Raw genomic sequence first — 19,119 nt, 5'->3', positions numbered from 1 at the left:
CACAATTATTGAAAATACTATATTGCATAATTTTTATGTTATGTTATATTGTATTTCTATTAAGGCTATGCTGTGTATCAGATAAAAATCTAAAAATGCTTGTTGCTTTTACATTTTACATTCATGTTCCCACTTGCTATGAACCATTTTTTGGAACTGAATTTAGAGCACCACAGGGTCCTAATTTATTTTCCATTTTTATTTATAAGAAATAAGCTTAGATCTTGATTATGTTTTTATAGTTACAGGGACATACCACAACTTTTAGAGAAATTTTGGTTCCAAATGTTCATATAAACAAGAGCAAACTCCACTCTTTCTAGCACTGAAAACGTTATCTAGCCAGGTAATAAAACATCTGCAAGAAAACAACCAAGCTGAGGAGATGCCAAGGACTCTTTTTTTGTACAAATTGTGAAAAGAGTTTTTGCCACTAAACCTTTTTTTTGGTATGGCATGACTCTGAAATGGAGATATATAAAATATTTTTTAAAATTATGGTAATGTTTTCCCAAAAGCAGACTATTAATATTCCATAGGTATATTCCATTGGTCTATTCTCAGCACACTGGAGGTAAATGTTCTACCCTATATAACAGGCTATGTTATCATGTTATTAACTGGTTCAGATTCTTGCAGCTGAGATGTAGTAACTTTATCTTCTGCAGTCTGAAATTTCTAAATTCTAAAGTATCAGTATACCTGAACGGTGTCAAACTGAAGAAGGCTAGCATAGAAATAAATTTTACATTCATCTTTTGCTTCTTTAATGAACTCAGGTAGAAAGCTTAGGAAAATAACTTTTCTCCATATTGTGGAATGCCATTGCTAGTCAGAATAAAAGGTGTTGAATTTATGGATATGAAATTATGCTATCATAGATTTAACACTACTTTTATTATTATTTTTACACTCTAATTCACAATAAAATAAAACTGACTTACACAGGCAATAATACATTGTAGCTGACAGTTGATTTTGCTACAAAGCAGTTTTCTTTTAATTACATTCCCTTTCTCTTATTTATATGCAGGGCAGAGGAAAGTGTTTGATCTCCCCTTTGGAAGTTGCCTCTTTCATAGTGATGTTTATGACAACGGAGCGTCCTTTATGTATGACAACTGTACAAAGTGTACATGCAGGGTGAGGCATTAATAATTCTTTTTATGACAAATTTGATATAATCTGAGACTAGTGAACTTGCTGCCAATGACTTTTGTAATATGACAGTTACTTCTCATAAGTCTCTGAGAATAGGTAAGTTCAAGAACTGGAACCTTGGAAACACGCATAATTTCTGTATGAATATTTAACTCCTGTTTTAAAGTATTTTGTGTATTGGAGCCAAAATATCTAAAACTTGCCTGTACATGCTGCTGTCCTCAGATCCAGGCAAACAATTACTCAAGGCAGTTGTGGAAGAGACATGCACAGTCTGATTGTGAACATAGATGCTCTCCTTATTTGCAGAGATGGGGTTGCCCCTTGCTTGGTTATCTACAGGAACTACTATGTTGGCAGAAGCCAAATTACTTCATTTTTCTTTTGCCATCACACTCTGATTATGTGTCAGTAATTTATTCATTTATTTATTACATTTATATGCCGCCCATCTCACTCTGAAGAGTGACTCTGGGTAGCTGTCATAAATATTCCAGAAGAAAATCTGTACAATTTTCAAGCCAAAGATCCTATGAAATAATTATTAGTATGTCAAGTTAGCTAAGGGTCATTTGGTGGATCGGGAGTCTTGATCAATCAGAATAACTTTTTTTGTCCATGTCCTTGAGTTGACTCCTGGTGACTGCCTAGATTAGTCCCTACAGTTTTATTGGCAACATTTCAGAAGTGGTTTGCCCTTACCTTTTTCTAGGGCTGAGACAGAGCGACTGGACATATATTTATATTTATTATACACAAATATTCATATGGTGATTTACAGTCAGAATTTAAAAATAAAGTTTAATTGCCCATTTTGTTACTTAGTTAACCTATCTAAAACATTAGTGGAAAATATAACGCAGAAGGGTTTTTTTTGTTTTGTTTTGAGATCTATTTAGAAAGTACAGATAAGTTTACAAGGTATTATCCATTGCCTCGTCCCTTCCAGGCTGATACTGGTACTAAAAGGCTCATGGGCAGGGATTCAAGAACATAACTTTTGATAAGGTAGTTTTTATTTCAGCTACTAGAAAAACCATTAGCACAAAGAAAATCAAAACTGCCAACTTACATAGAGAGCAAACCCAAGATTAAAACTTGCATCTTAACAGGCCAAGAGCCCTTTATTTTTCAGCAGGGAAACTGTGCATTGTTATCAACATGGCTCCCTCTCAGGCCTTTTGCTTTTGGCCTTGCCTTCCCTAACCTTTGGCCTCGTGTATAAGTCTGCCCTGAGAAAGATGTTTCTAGATCTTTTGTGTGAATAGCAAGATCCACACTAAAGACTGATGCTGGTTGAAAGAGAGCCGCTGAGGGTGGCATTTCAGATATTTGCTAATTCAAGAATTTTAATTAATTTATTTATTTATTTGTTTGTTTTTATAAACCGCCCTTCTCCCGAGGGACTCGGGGCGGTGTACAGAGTATTTATTAATATTTCTATACCGCCCTTCTCCCGAAGGACTCAGGGCGGTGTACAGGGCAAGAATAAAACACAGAGATTTACAAAAGATAAAAGGTAATTAAATACATGCCCAATTAAAAGTACAGTTAATACATACTAAAAAACCCCAATAAAAATAGTAAAAAACCCCACCAATCCCCCCTCAGGCCAGGCCAGCTTGCTCAAACAAGTATGTTTTCAGATCGCGGCGAAAGGAGCGAAGATCGGGCGCCGTCCGGAGCTCAACCGGTAACTGGTTCCCACAGAGAAGGATCTCCCCCTGGGGGCCACCAGTCGACATTCTCTGACCGGTGGCACCCTGAGGAGGCCCTCTCTGTGGGAACGCACAGGGTGGAGGGAAGTAGACGCCGGCAGCAGGTGTTCCCTAAGGTACTCCGGACCCCTGCCATGTAGGGCTTTAAACACCATTACTAGCACCTTGAATCTCACCCGGAAGACAACTGGTAACCAATGCAGCTCACGGAGCAGAGGTGTGACATGGGAGTATCGGGAGACTCCCAACACAACTCTCGCGGCTGCATTCTGTACCAGTTGGAGCCTCCGGGTGGTCCTCAAGGGAAGCCCCATGTAGAGAGTGTTTCAGTAGTCTAGACGAGAGGTCACGAGCGCGTGAGTGACCGTGCATAAATCATCCCGGCTTAGATAGGGCCGCAACTGGCGCACCAGGCGAACCTGGGCAAAAGTCCCCCTAGTCACAGCCACCATGTGATCTTCCAAGGTGAGCCGTGAATCTAGGAGGACTCCCAAGTTGCGAGCCCTATCTACGGGGGGTAATAATTCACCCCCCATAGAGAGAGATGGAATATCCGAATAGACCCGGGACGAAGGTATGCAAAGCCACTCGGTCTTGTTGGGGTTGAGTTGAAGTCTGTTCCTCCCCATCCAGACCCGAACCGCCTCCAGGCAACGGGACATCACGTTGAGGGCATCACTGGGGTGGTTTGGGGTCGAAAGAAAAAGCTGGGTATCATCAGCATACTGATGATACCCAACTCCAAAGCCACAAATGATCTCACCCAGCGGTTTCATGTAGATGTTGAACAGGAGAGGCGAGAGGACCGACCCCTGAGGAACTCCACAAACGAGAGACCTCTCGGTCGACCTCTTCCCTCCTGTCAACACCGACTGCGAGCGTCCCTGGAGATAGGAGGAGAACCACTGTAAAACCGTGCCTCCCACTCCCAATCCCCTGAGACGCCGCAGCAGGATACCATGGTTGATGGTATCGAAAGCCGCTGAGAGGTCTAATAGGACTAGAACAGAGGAATGAAACCTTTCCCGAGCCCTCCAGAGATCATTCACCAGCGCGACCAATGCCGTCTCCGTGCTGTGCCCGGGCCTGAAACCTGATTGGTACGGGTCTACATAATCCGCTTCATCCAGGACCAAAGGGAGCTGATGCGCCACCACACTCTCAACAACCTTCGCAAGAAAGCGAAGGTTGGAGACCGGACGAAAGTTGTTCAATACAGCTGGGTCCAAGGCAGGCTTCTTGAGGAGAGGCCTCACCACCGCCTCTTTCAAGACGGCAGGGAAGCTACCCTCACTCAAAGAAGCTGATATAATTGCTTGGAACCAGCTGCGTGTCCTCTCCCGGGCTGCATAAACCAGCCAGGAAGGGCACGGGTCCAATAAACATGTGGTGGAGCTCAGCCTCCCCATAATCCTGTCCACTTCCTCCAGAGTCACAGAATCAAACTCCTCCCAGGTGATATCGACAAGACCGCCCATGTCCTGATCGCCAGACTCTGCCCAGTCAGAGTCCAGACCGGTCCGAATCTGAGCGATTTTGTCTGACAGATAATGGTTAAACTCCTCGGCACGACCCTGCAAGGGTTCCTCCCTCACCTCTTGATTAAGGAGGGTGCGAGTCACCCTAAACAGGGCGGCCGGGCGATTATCTGTGGACGCGATAAGGGTAGCGAAGTGATTAGACCTCGCCACCCTTATCGCAGCGAGATAAGACCTAATATAGGTTCTTAGTCGCAATCGGTCGGATTCGAATCGGCTGGACCTCCAACCGCTCTCTAGGCCCCATCTCTGACGCTTCATCTCCCGGAGCTCCGCGGAGAACCATGGAGCTCGACGGGATCTGCATCGGGTCAGGGGCCGCAAGGGTACAACCCGGTCAAGAGCCTCAGTGGCTGCCCTTTCCCAGGCTTCCACTAAGGCATCTGCCGAGCTGTGAGTGGGGGAGGCAGGTGGGGACCTCAGCGCTGCCTGGAACCTCTCGGGATCCATTAAGCGTTTGGGGCGGTACCATCTAACTGGTTCCACACACCCACGGCGGGGGGTAGCAAAACGGAAGACCAGCCGCAGGAGATGATGATTGGTCCATGACAGGGGCATAATAATTGGGGAGCCCCCACCAAGATCATCTAACCACCGACCAGATAAGAAAACTAGGTCAAGGGTGTGGCCTCCCTCATGAGTCGGTCCTGAAATTACTTGCGTCAGGTCCATGGCCGTCATGGAAGCCATGAACTCCCAAGCCAACTCAGATGATCCTCCCAGAGATGGTAGATTGAAGTCCCCCAAAACTATAAGTTTCGGGAACTCAACCACCAACCCAGAGAGGACATCGAGAAGCTCAGGCAGGGCTGCTGCTGCGTGACTAGGTGAAAGGTACACCAGCAGCAAGCCCAACTGCGCACCAGGGCCGCATCTCAAAAAGAGAGACTCACACCCGACTATCTGCGGAACGGTGGCCTCCCGCGGACCTAAGGTCTCCCTCATAACAATGGCCACTCCCCCACCCCTACCCTGAGCCCGAGGCCGGTGTAGCACCCGGAAACCTGGTGGGCAAAGATCAGCCAGAGGAATACCGCCCTCTGGGCCCAACCAAGTCTCCGTGATGCAAGCCAGGTCCGCCTGCTCACACTCGACCAAATCATGGACGAGAGGAGCTTTATTGACGACAGACCTGGCATTCAAGTACACCAGCCGGAGCTCAGGAGGCTGCACATCCTCACTCCCGGGACCTCGGGGCAGAACAAGAGGGTCGGAACGCCTCACCGCTTGCAAGTAGAATAGTATTGTTCTAGTGGTGAAGTCACTAAGAGTCATTTTGTAAGAAACAACTGCAAATGTTAGTGGTATCCTTCAGCTTCCAGGCTTAAAAATGTGGTTGAGAATGCCTCATGGCCTCTAAAATTCCGAAACCAGCGCTGGAAAGCATTAATGCCATTGAAGGGTCCCAAGAACACACAAAGCTAATTTTGAAAAGGAAGTCCAGCAGTGACTCCATCCATTTCTGGATTCCCATGTAGTGGTAAGAATTTGGGCAAGTACAAGGCATAGTGATGAACATACGAATAGCAGTATAATAATCTGAGTGTGGATGCAAAGTTCAGGTGTTGTTCCAATGCAGGTGCTTGTGTAATGCTGAGCCATTCTGGAGTAGCATAATCTCTAAACATATTCAGTTTTAACTAACTGAATCTTAAACATGGGATCAGTTTGTTACTTGTATGAAGGCTGATTTGTTTTTCTTTCCATGCAGGATTCCACTGTGTTGTGTAAGAAAAAATGCTCCCCTCCCGGAGGTTGTATCAAAGCCAGAGACGAGTGCTGCAAGGAGTGCATTTCATATGTGTCTCCTGAGGAAACAAAAGTGTGCAAGTTTGGAAATAAAGTCTTCCAGGTACAATTTCTTAAACTGTATTTCAGGATGACTTCACTAGACCATTTGATTTCTTAACAAGTTGTAGTACATTCAAAAATCATGCTTTTAGTATTTTTTCCCTGGTGCTTTAGCCAAATGAACATAATGTAAAAATGCAGTAAAACTGAAGAAATTGTCAAATTAGCTAGTCCTCCAGTAGAGCACTCTGATGCATTTTCCCTGGGGCAGATGACCAATGAACTGTTCCTTTAAATGGAATGCAATGAATTTGTATAGCATGCTTTGCAGCTTTGCTTTGTTCTTTGCATAGAATGCACTGAATTGTTTTTAAGCATACTTCTGATGGTCTTGGAAGGAAAATTTTGCAGGCACCAATCTAGCCAAACACCTCTTTTTCCCACTCCACCTTCAAGTGAGTCAATAAGAGGTTAGCTGATGTTTCTGAATATTATTCAGGGCTTACAGTGTTTCACGCATCGAGATATCATTGGAACAGCAGATTATTACAATATATCATAGGGACATATTGGAATAATTTGCTCCTGCTCTTCTTTTACCCAAGGTCCCTCCAAATTTGGAAATTCCCTCCAAATGCTTCCTATGTTTTGGGGTCTCTGTGCTTTTAAGAGGTACAGGATATTTTTCCACATTCCCACCCCCCATCCTTAATTCTTTATTGGACCTATATAATTGTGAACACCATCTTTGTGCTGAAAGGGTCTAAAATCAGATAAGAAGCGAAATCCCTTACAAACAATAGTTACCTACTGTAACTAATCCTTCTTTTAATTAATTGGTGTTTTTTTTCTTTTGCACAAACCCACAGTGTAAAATTCTCATTTGCCATAAGTTGAAATTTATTTATTTATTTATTTATATTATTGGGACTTATATGCCGCCCTATCTCCCGAAGGACTCAGGGCGGCTAACAACAATAACGTACAATAAATACAGAAGTTAAATAAAAATTAAAATTAAAGGCCCCTGTAGAATAAATAAAAATTAAAATTAAAATAAATTAAAAATTGGATTTTCTGATTAGTTAACAGTCTTGGACAAAAGAATTCATCAATTGTCTTTTTATTTTTTCCAGTGTGGATATTGGGGTGGGGGGGTGGGAGTGGGGATAGATAGAAATAAAAAGCTATGTAGACATAAATTGAAATGTAAAACATTAGAAAAGAGAGGAGATACATCTCACAGTTATAATGACTGAAACCTCAAAATTATTTTAGGTGTATCTACAGACTTTGAGTTTTGTTTTTTAGATAGCTGATTCACACTTATCAGTTTCAAAGAAAGTGAAGCTTAAGATAGAAGCTATGAAACAAAAGTTAAAAACAACCAGTACTAACAGAACATAAATCAATATTTTCAGAAATCAGTATTTTGGAGACATTGGCTTTTTACACCCATCATGTTTAGCCCAGCCTCTTAAAGTGGCTGCCTTAAGGATGTTGATAATAATGAGGACATGAGTGAACAATCCACAACAACAAAACGTGAAAGCTCCAACAAGATTATTTCTGTATAATAAATATGGATAGTATAATAATACCGTATCTATATTCTCATGTTATTCTGCAGTTGTCTGTCCAGATTTTTTTTATGCAGTCATTTTCAAAACTGGGATTACCAATGATAAGTACAACCACTTGTAAAGTGTGTTGTTACATGATTGCATCAACTTACGATGGGAGATGCAGTAGTCCTTGTTGCCGTCATTAAGTGAATCGTGTGCAGTGGCATGATTGCCATTTGTGACCTGTTGGCTTCTTCACTGATTTGCTTGTCAGAAGTCAGCAGGAAAGATCAGAAATTGGGCTCATATGTCCTCTGGACAGTGAGACAATGTAATTGAGAGCAGGTGCTTGACTTGTGATCATGTGATTCTGGGACCACTGCAACAGCTGCAACCATGAAGTCCAGTCATCAGGTTCCCTTCATTCACTGCTCTCACATGTTTGAACAGTTGCTGAAGAAGTGGCCTTATTACCTTAACTTCTACTACAGGTAGTCCTCAACTTACGACCCCAATTGAGCCCAAACTTTTTGTTGCTAAGTGAGACATTTATTAAGAGAATTTTGGTCCATTTTACAACCTTGCTTGCCATAGCTATTGAAACATTGCCATTGTTAAATTAGTAACACAGTTGTTAAGTGAATCTGGTTTTCCCATTGTCTTTGCTTGTCAGAAAGTCACAAAAGGGGATCACATGATCCAACGACACTATAACAGTCATAATTGTGAGTCAGTTCCCAAGTGTCTGAATTTGGATCACAGGACCACGAGTATGCTGCAACAGTCATGAGTGTGAAAAATGGTCATAACTCATTTTTTTCAGTGCTGTCACTAAATGAACTGTTGTAAGTTGAGGACGACCTGTAAAATAATTTATTTAGAAGATTACTTATAATTAAGAAACTAAGGGTAGTTGGAAAAAAATTATCAAAAAATTAATCAAAAGCTTTTATATGGTAGCTATTAAAAGACTAGTTCTACCCCATCACTTGATGAAGAAATATTTTAGGAACTTCATTTGGCAAATGTAAACTGTAAGAAATTGAGCCAGTGAATTATTTTAGCACCACATTGGAATCATAGTGTCTTTAGGGAGGGGCAATGGGGGAGGGGGGGAATTTAAGTCAAATGTATCTGTACCTGCCAGAACATAGGTAATTTCTCCTAAATGTTTTCAGATGTTTAGTAGATTAGATGTCTGCCTTATCCCCGTAAGTAATCTAAATTTGAATTCAGTATTAGCTGTATTTCTGGCTTAAAGCAGAATGAGGCTACATCTGGGAATAAATTTTCTGTCTTAATGGAACAATCAAATATTTTTATGTGCAATAACTTAAACATGCCAATCACAACGGCTATATTGAATCAGACTTTTCTAATTATGTCATCCCAAATGAGACAATCAAGATACAGGATAACCACAAATTGAATAGTTTTCTTTCCTAAGAAAGAAATATAGCCAATCAGGCAATTGATGGGAAATTCTATTGTGTCTTCATTAAGTCTGGAGTTACACTTCTCTGTGTGGAAGAACCCAAGTGAAAAATTATCCCTGATGCCTTGCCAATCCAACCACTTGGAAATGGACACCTAATACCGTAATTGATTTAGACTAAACAATGACATAATTCTAACACGGAGAATGTTGCTTTTTCTTTGAATAACAGGATATAAAACACTAGAATGGCTTCTTCCTACCATCCCAATCTGTTTTCCTTCTTGCAGGATAAAGAGATGTGGTCCTCTGTTAACTGTACCATCTGTGCCTGTGTGAAAGGCAAGACGGAATGTCGCAAGAAGCAGTGTATTCCAGTCAGCAGCTGCCCTCATGTGAGTGCAACAATAAATTATTGAAAAGGAGTTCAGCTTAGTAATAATAGACATAAAAACAGTTTCGCCAAGAGCCTACCTAAAGGCCTCTATACAGTATACAGTTTATACTTCATTCGTTACACCCTCCTTTTCATTGCACAAACACATTTTGAACCGATGAACTTAAAGTGAGCTTCAGATTTATTCAGGGCATGCTGCCCCACACCTATCATATGTTTTTAAACACATCTGCTATTTTAGCAAACAAAACAGAAATGTGGCTGGGCATACACCTGTGCCAAATGAGGAAAAAACAAGAGCAGCTGCTTTTATTGCATAACCTCTCCCCAAAATCTTAACTAGTTTTACTTTTTTAAACTCACAGACAGAAAAGACAAACTATAGATACAAACCTAGATTGTATTATTAAAAAGAAGGAAAGCAGAACTCAGAGATTCCAGATAGGCCCTGCTCATAAATTCATGGAGAAAAATGGCCCATTTCTAAGGAACCCCTCAATTGGTTAATAACACTCACAATACATGTTATCAATAATATATGGCTTTCTTTTACAAGAAAGAAACAGAATCCTATGCCAGCAGCTCTGTTCAAGTAACGACTTACCAAAGAATTAACTTCGTTTGAATTCCAGCCACTTTCTCCTGGGAAAATGGCTACACCATTTTATGCAAACTCGGAGATAAGGCTATCCATTGAAATTAGAAAGCATTTAGATACATTTCTCACCTCCATTCTAGAGTAGCTTGTCCACTTAAGTCACTTCCTGCTGGTGGACGGTGCTTTATGGCATCACATGAATTTATTTATTTTGTTTTGTCCTAAACTCAAAGCAAAAATATAATAATAAGTTTAGACTTCATTCTATGTAGATCAGGGGTGTCAAACTCTTGACGTCACGTGAAATGTTGCAACGTATCGCGACTTTTTTTTCATTGCCAGAAATGGGGTAGGCGTGGTTTAGGCATGACTCATCCAGCCTGTAGGTCTTCAGTTTGACACCCCTGATGTAGATAGACATTATATCATTTGTATGATCATCTGTGAAGGTCTAAGATGTTTGTGTGCAGTTATGACTCGTAGGCAACATAACAGAATAACAGAGTTTGAAGGGACCTTGGAGGTCTTCTAATCCAACTCACTGCACAAGCAAGAAATCCTATACCATCTCTGACAAGCTATTGTCCAATTTGTTCTTAAAAAGCTCCCAACATTTGAAGGCAAGTCATTCCATGGATTAATTGTTCTCACTGGCAGGAAACTTCTCCTTAGTTCTAGGTTGCTTCTCTCTTTGGTTAGTTTTCATCTGTTGCTTCTTTTCCTGCCTTCAGGTGCTTTGGAGAATAGCTTGACTCCTTCTTCTTTGTGGCAGCCCCTGAGATATTGGAACACTGCTATCATGTCACCCCTCACCCTTCTCTTCTCTTCTTTTCACTAGACTAGACATATCCAATTCCTGTGACCGTTCTTCATAAGTTTTAGTTTCCAATCCTCTTAATATCTTTGTTACTCTTCTCTGCACTCTTTCTTAAACATAATTTGTTCACTTAGCCTCATTTTCTGTATTCACACTGCATTTCTAATTAGAAAATTAGAGTGCTGGATTGTTCATACCATACCATACTATAACCTGGTGGTTCATATACAAAGGTAAAGGTTCCCCTGTACACGTGTGCTAGTCGTTTCTAACTCTAGGGGCCGGATGTCTCCATGGTCATGTGGCCGGCATGACTAGATGCCAAAGGCGCACGGAACGCTGTTACCTACCCACTGTAGTGGTCCCTATTTTTCTACTTGCATTTTTACATGCTTTCGAACTGCTAGGTTGGCAGAAGCTGGGACGAGTAACAGGCGCTCATTCTGTTACGCGACACTCGGGATTTGGCCTGCCAAAGTGCCAACCGTCTGATCGACAAGCTCAGCGTCCTAACCCACTGAGCCACCGTGTCCCTTGCGATTTATTTATTTATTTATTTATTTATTTATTTATTTATTTATTTATTTATTTTTGGGACTTATATGCCGCCCTATCTCCCGAAGGACTCAGGGCAGCTAACAACAATAAAAAACAATACAAAAATTTAAAAAGAATTAAATAGCCCCAAAATAAATTAATTACACAGTTAAAAATTAAAACATATTTAAAAACCCATCGTCAATCCAGGTCAGCCTGATGGAAGAGGAAAGTTTTGAGGTCGCGGCGAAAGGCCCGGAGGTCCGGGGCCATCCGAAGCTCAAGGGGGAGTTGGTTCCAAAGGGCTGGTGCTCCCACAGAGAAGGCCCTCCCCCTGGGGGTTGCCAGCCGACATTGTCTGGCCGACGGCACCCTGAGGAGGCCCTCTCTGTGTGAGCGCACTGGGCAATGGGAAGTCGTCCCTGGCAGCAGACGGTCCTAAGCCATGTAGGGCTTTAAAGGTAAGTACCAGCACTATATATATATATATATATATATATATATATATATATATATATATATATATATATATATATATATAATATGTGTGTGTGTGTACATATGTGTGTGTATGTATATATATATATGTGTGTGTGTGTGTGTGTGTATACACACATACATATACATACATACACACATACACACACACACACACATTTGTTTGAAAGCTCAAATTAGCTCTCTCAGAAGGCTTTCATCCATTGAGAAACTGCAGTTGAATTATCTTCTTCTTCCATTTGTCCCTCTCTCCACCTCTTTACCACCAGGAGTGTAAAGATATGTGCCCCTTGTGCCTCTAAAAATAAAAATCATATTTATCTATCTTTTTGCATATTTTATTCTTTTATTTTTTTTTAATATAGCACAAATTTATTAAGATGCTGAGGGGTTTTTTGTTTCAGGAAGGAGATACCATGGTACATCAAAAGCATTGCACTGAATGCTTTTCCCATCCCATATTCTTTGTCCTTTTCCATTTAGGGGAAGATCCTCAACCGAAAAGGATGCTGTCCCATTTGCACTGAAAGTGAGTAAGTTCATTTATATACTGTTCCCCGCCCTCCCAACACTGTTCTTGTCAGCAAAATAAGGATAAATTATTATATGTTATTCCTCACTTTGTTCAAGAAAGTAAATAGCTTCAGTAAAATTGAGTTTATGAGAAATGTTGAAGAGCAAATAAATACATCAACATAAATCTCGAGAATATTGTTACTGCTTATGTCCAAACTATTTCCTTGTTAATGAAAAAAATGAAACCTATAATGAGAACCTTAAAATGCTTGGTGTCATTAGAGAGCTATTCCAAGATAATCTACATATATCTTAATATGAAATTAATTCAGTTAAAATATAACTGAAATAATGTTCAGTGCCATGAAAAGTTTTAAAATTTTACTTACAAATTGCAATGAAATTAATTAATAATAATTATGAATTATTAAATTTAAAAAAATAATATCGTGGAATTTGCTATTGGGAATTGCTGGGAATTTTGCTGGGAATTTCTAGCCTTGTTACTATTTGTATAAAATAATAAAAGTTTTTACAGATAATATCCTTATTCAAAGACAGGGTAACCCAGCTTTCTAATTGCAAATATAGCAAATCTTTATTATAGCATTTAGCTGTTTAATTTTAATGAGTCATGAGTTTGAAGTTTTAACTAAAGAACAGGTCACTTATTAGCCTTAAGTAAGTCTTCCTTTTCATCTTCACTTTTGTTTTTTTGACACTTGAAAAACTCCTGACCTGAATTGTCTGCCCTTGACAAACAAACTGACTCAGTAAAATGCAACTTCCAATATTCCTATATTCATTCATGCATGCACACATTAATAAATTAAGCCATTCACAAATTAATTATTAATTAATGCATCTTTCATTGTTATAAAGATTTATCTGGCAATTGCTTGTAACAGTTGATTTTAATATATAAGTGACATACTGTAAATTTAATGGAAGCCATGAGCAAGAATAGGTCAAAAGTATCTCAGTATTCATTCTCACTTTTGGAAGGCATTTTTGTACACTTTTTGTGTGTATTATTTATACATGTATTTATAAACCAAACTGATTAAAATCTAATGTTAATTGAAGTTCTGTATGAGCATTTTGTATGCCTCAAGAACACATTACATCTGGATACTTTGGAATTCACTTGGACTGCTCAGCTGTTTCACCCTTCATTTCCCAGCTGTTTTTTTTTATATAGAAAGCAGCATTGAATTTCAGGGCTTTCCACCTGAGAGATGATCATCATCAGAAAGTGGTAATTTTGTTCTTCTATGTTATGATATGTGGGATAGTAAATACCACAAAATAAGTCCAAAGATCTTTTAGAATTCCTTCCAGTGGGTATGTCATTTAATGTATCCATTCACGAAACCTAGTTTGCCAGGTCCAGAGACAATCAACCTATATGATTTGCTTACATTTCTGACAGAGAGTGCTATCATTTGGCAAGTAGACAGAATGCCTTCAGCAGTGGCGTAGCGTGGGGGGTGCAGGGGGGGCCGGCCGCACCGGGTGCAACATCTGGGGGGGGCGCTCGGCGCCAAATTCCTAATTTGCATTTAGAGGTGCAGATTGGCACACGCAACTTTCCTTTTCAATCTGGATCCTAGTTTTTGGTCTTGGGGCTTTGCATGAAGGGTGACGGTCCTTTGCTGTTGCCGCTTGGAGCACTTTAGCATTGCTCGGCGGCGCCCCAGTCGCCCCCTCCCCGCAGCGCTTCAGCGGAGGAGTTAAGCGCAGAGTTTTTGCACCTAGAGAGGAGAAAGGGGGGCTGGGAATCCAGCTTCCTGCCCCTCCATCTCCCCTTCCTGTTCTCTCGACGCCTCTTACGCCAGGGCTGCGGAGGTTCCCCTGGCGGGGGAGGGGTGCCAGGTGGGCAAGGAGGCTCCGAGAGGGGGAGGGCAATCAGGAGGGGGGAATCCCCGGGGGGGAAGGGGAGGAGGGATTCCTGTGGCGGGGGAGGGGCACCAGGTGGGCAAGGACGCCGCGAGAGGGGGAGGGAATAGGAGGGGTGGGAAGGGGAGGAGGGATTCCTGGGAGAGCCAGGTGGGTTTCCCCCAGTTGCGCCCCCTCCCCTTCCAAGTCTCCGCCTTTCCTCACGAGTTTTTCTGCTCCGTGGGAAGCGCTGCGCCTTCGCTTCTCCTCCTCCTGGGTTGCGGCTTCCACGAACGGCTCTCCGATCCCCTTCAGATCCTTCCCCCAAGACCCCTCCTGCCCCGCAGCCCCACCTCTTGGCACAGCCCGGCTCCCCGCCTGGGAGATCCTGGTGTTTCCCGGAAGGTTGGGCACCCCCGTTCCCATGTTCGGAGGAAATAAAATAATTTTAGGTCAAGTGACAGGTCTGGGAGCTCTAATTGCCTCCACTTCTCTGAGATCGTTCTCAAAACAACTCAAATGCAACTGATTGATGTTGAAAGGACAGTGGGAGATCCAGGGAAGAAAGGAGGAATTTGTTTTATGACTTTTACAAGCAAAATGTTAGAACTGGATTTCCCACTTCTGTACCCACATGGCTTTTCAGTACCGTATTCTCTTGGAGGAAAAAAATAAACCCAGGAGTTTCTCTTGTTGACTATCAGAGTGGGGCAGTTGACAGATACAAAAATGAGCAGGCACTGTGTAACTTACTGTAAATAAGAAGCTGTTTGAGGCTTTATAGAAGTAAAATAGAATATAGATTATTAACAAAGTGCTTTGACATTTTAAGTTTGCTGTTGGTTCACCTGTTAACTACTTTGCCTCTCTATCTACCAAGTAGATTAAGGTCAAATTGGTTGTAAATAGAAGTAGAACTTCATAAATTTTGGGCCTACTTCGTAAGGGAAGGAAAGTAATATTGCTCCAATATATTTATGAATATTCAAGTGGAGGGGAATAATATATGTAAATCTGGTTTTGTCTTATTGATGCACATATTTTCCTTCTATTTGAATGTTCTGTATATCCTCCGCTGCGCCGCCCGCCTCCTGGCACGGCCTCGGGTCCCGGCGCTTCTGCCGCACGTGAGGGAGGGGATGCCGGACCTTCCCCCTTTTCCTGGGGGAGGCGTGGGTGGGGGGGTGCAGCGGACGCCCAGGATGCGGGGCTCCCTGTGGCAGACTCGAGTGCTAAAATCCACGGGTTAGGGGGCGCAAATTACTTGCCTTGCCCCGGGTGCTGACAACCCACGCTACGCCACTGGCCTTCAGTTCTAAGGAACTGTTTTATTCCGGAAAATGATGTCTGTTTAGTAGAGCTATAGGAAATCCATGCTCAGACAATGTTCTGACAGCAAAGCAGGATAGAAATTTTTTAAGCTGTATTTCATTTCAGCAAGTGATTAACTCCCATTTAAATCAACAAGAGTTGAAAGAGATTAACTTTGGTAGAAATGTTCTGTTTAGCATTTGCAACTGAGTTCTATTGTGTTTTGGTGTCTCAGGTTCTCTGCTTGCCTAAGTCCTCTTCAGTCTGGAATAATTTAAAATGCAGTGATGCAGGAAATTATGTGTCTCTGCAGCTAAACAGTGACCCTGATGGCTTGCCAAGATAGTCTAGAGATTCAACTGCCAAGATTTGCCATGGCAAGTTTGATGGACAGAGATATATAGACTTTCAGCCCTTTATATTTTCTTCTATAAAATAAACACTTTTCCTGCTTCCTAGATTTCTGTGGGCAAAATATATCTGTAACAGACATGTTCCATTGCTATTCTTCAGATGTGTTAATTAAGCTGCAGACAAAGGCATTGGGAATTCTAGGAATTGCAGTCCAAAGTGTATGGAAAGCAGCAGCATAGAGATGGCAGGTCTGTTGGATGCAGAGAGATTTTCAAAATATGGTTTAAAAAAAAGAAAAAAAGAAAGTCAAGATGGTGATGCAAAAAAAGACGGAACTTCAATCACCCCCATTGCAATTGCCATCTTGACTTCTTTGACCATATCCTTCATATACCCTTGGATGGATGTTTCACAATGGGATATGAGACTATGGTAATTTCTTCTCCGTCATGCACCAAAGCACTGTTTGGTTATGAGGACACCAAAGGGAAACATCTGACCAACAGCATCAAAATAGTTGACCAGTCCTCTGCAATCAATCTAAATATATAATAAAAATACATTTTAAAAGACTTAAACACTTTAATAAGTTGATGTTATTTTTTAGAAGTTTTACTGAACTGGTTTTAATAATTTTTACTTATCCTTTGTATTTTGATTTTGGTGATCTGGATCAGTTCCGTAGAAGGGATGTTACAAGCTATTTGTTGCTTAATAGATGTTAAAATTATTAATGAAGAATTTTTAGGCTAAATCCAATTCACAGTTCAATATACCAATTTACATTTACTTAAACGACCTCTTATTTTCTCCTGTTATACTCCCCATATGATTTAATAAGAATATTTTTTTATCCAGGTTGTATCTAATTTACGGCTAATCTATCCTTTTCTTTAGTTATGGGGCAATTGTGTTTGGGAGACCAAACAAACGAGGCCTTAGACCTGGTTCCAATCAAACACTGATTCCACTGAGGGATTTTTAATTGTTAAAAGTTATATTGGTCTATGACTATTGTGAGTTCCCTGGTTTTTCTTTTTAACTCTCCTATTTTAAGCTGCATTAAAATATTATTGACAGAGACAGCACAGATGAATAACTTTGAAAATATTGAGCAAGTACCAGAATATAAGATCTAAATAACAGTCATTATTATATTTCTAATATCTATAACCAAATTCTCAACAGTGAAGCTGTGTACTAACCAGATTATCAGCCCAAGTATAGAACAAGTAGTACTTTTACTCTACAGTTTACTTGTCATTTATGCTTGATGTGTGGGTCTCAGGAAGCAGGCCACTGTGATCTGGCTGGAGATCAGTATCCACTCCGTGGACCTTGCAGAATAGGGGAATGTTATGATTCAGGAAGGTCTGATCTATCACCTGACTTCTTGGTGAGGTTGACTCTGGCATTCTATGTAAAGGCTACTTTGTAAAACAAGGTCGTGAAAAGAGAAGGCTCCAGCAAGAGGCCTTGTGGTGTGGTCTCCAAGTCTGAGGGGAAAGCAAAAACCATCATCTTCTCCTTCTGCCTTCATTATAGTTATGGAAATACCCCCAAATTTCAAACATGTCCTGTAACGACTCTTAAAAATAAGCAACACTTTTGCTCACTTAAATGCTCAGGACTTGTACTTGCATTCTAATTGATCATCCACAGCATCTTATGACTGCTTCTGTGTTGTGTTGTAGTATCAACAGCATCAGACCTGAGATAGGGAAATTTCAGCTTAATTCTACATTTAGCCGGGGAAGATAACCTTCATGAGATAATAATCTAATAAACTTTGAGTTAGTTATTGGAATATTAGCCAATACTGACTGAATCTTCCTTGATTCACCACATAGGGTTATTGTGGATGCAAATTAGTGGGAAAAACTTCACATATTTCTCTTTGCTTCTTGCAACAAGGATAAAGATAAAGAAAATAATAATAATAATAATAATAATAATAATAATAATAATAATAATAATAATAATAATAATAATGAGGAGGAGGAGGAGGAGGAGGAGGAAGGGACCTTGGAGGTCATCTAGTCCAACCCCCTGCTCAGGCAGGAAACCCTATACCACTTCAGGCAAATGGCTGTCCAGTCTCTTCTTAAAAGCTTCCAATGTTGGAGCATTCACCACTTCTGGAGGCAGGTTGTTCCACTGGTTAATTGTTCTAACTATCAGGAAGTTTCTCCTTAGTTCTAGGTTGCTTCTCTCCTTGACTAGTTTCCATCGATTGCTTCTTGTCCTGCTTTCAGGTGCTTTGGAGAATAGCTTTACTCCCTCTTCTTTGTGGCAGCCCCTGAGATATTGGAACAGTGCTATCACATCACCCCTTTCCTTTCTCTTTGTTAAACTTGTTTTAGCCTCCAGTCCCCCAATCATCTTTGTTGCTCTTCTCTGTACTCTTTCTAGAGTCTCAACATCTTTTTTACATCATGGTGACCAAAACTGGATGCAGTATTCCAGGTGTGGCCTTACCAAGGCATTGTAAAGTGGTATTAGTAATTCACGTGATCTTTATTCTACCCTTTTGTTAATGCAGCCTAGCACTGTGTTGGCTTTTTTGGCAGCTGCAGCACACTGCTGGTTCATATTGAAGTGATTGTCTACTAGGACTCCGAGATCCCTCTCACAGATACTACTATTGAGCAAGGTACCACCTATACTATACCTGTGCATTTGATTTTTCCTGCCTAAATGTAGAACCTTACTTTTTCACCATTGAATTTCATTTTGTTAGATAGCGCCCAGTGTTCGAGTCTGTCCAGATCCTCCTGTATCTTAAGCCTATCTTCTGGAGTGTTGGCTATTCCTGCCAGCTTGGTGTCGTCTGCAAATTTGATGAGTTTCCCATCTATCCCCTCATCCAAATCGTTGATGAAGATGTTGAAGAGCACTGGGCCCAGAACAGAGCCCTGAGGCACCCCACTACACACTTCCTTCCATGTAGATGCAGTTCCATTGAGGACCACACGCTGAGTACGGCCTGTCAGCCAGCTACGAAT

General features: G+C 41.2%; 1 protein-coding gene across 1 annotated transcript in view; it reads left to right on the top strand.

Moving 5' to 3' along the window:
• BMPER (BMP binding endothelial regulator) overlaps nt 1-19,119 on the top strand; it is a 210,095-nt gene that overhangs the window by 101,992 nt on the left and 88,984 nt on the right. Inside the window, exons 8-11 of the mRNA XM_083376518.1 lie at nt 1,034-1,143; nt 6,129-6,269; nt 9,499-9,603; nt 12,539-12,584. Of these exons, the coding sequence (XP_083232644.1) occupies nt 1,034-1,143; nt 6,129-6,269; nt 9,499-9,603; nt 12,539-12,584 (402 nt within the window). The remainder of the gene's footprint in view (nt 1-1,033; nt 1,144-6,128; nt 6,270-9,498; nt 9,604-12,538; nt 12,585-19,119) is intronic.

The sequence above is a fragment of the Vipera ursinii genome, assembly GCF_947247035.1.
Source record: "Vipera ursinii genome assembly, chromosome: Z".
In the NCBI taxonomy this organism is placed as follows: Eukaryota; Metazoa; Chordata; class Lepidosauria; order Squamata; family Viperidae; genus Vipera; species Vipera ursinii.
This window is presented reverse-complemented; position numbering and strand designations above follow the sequence as displayed.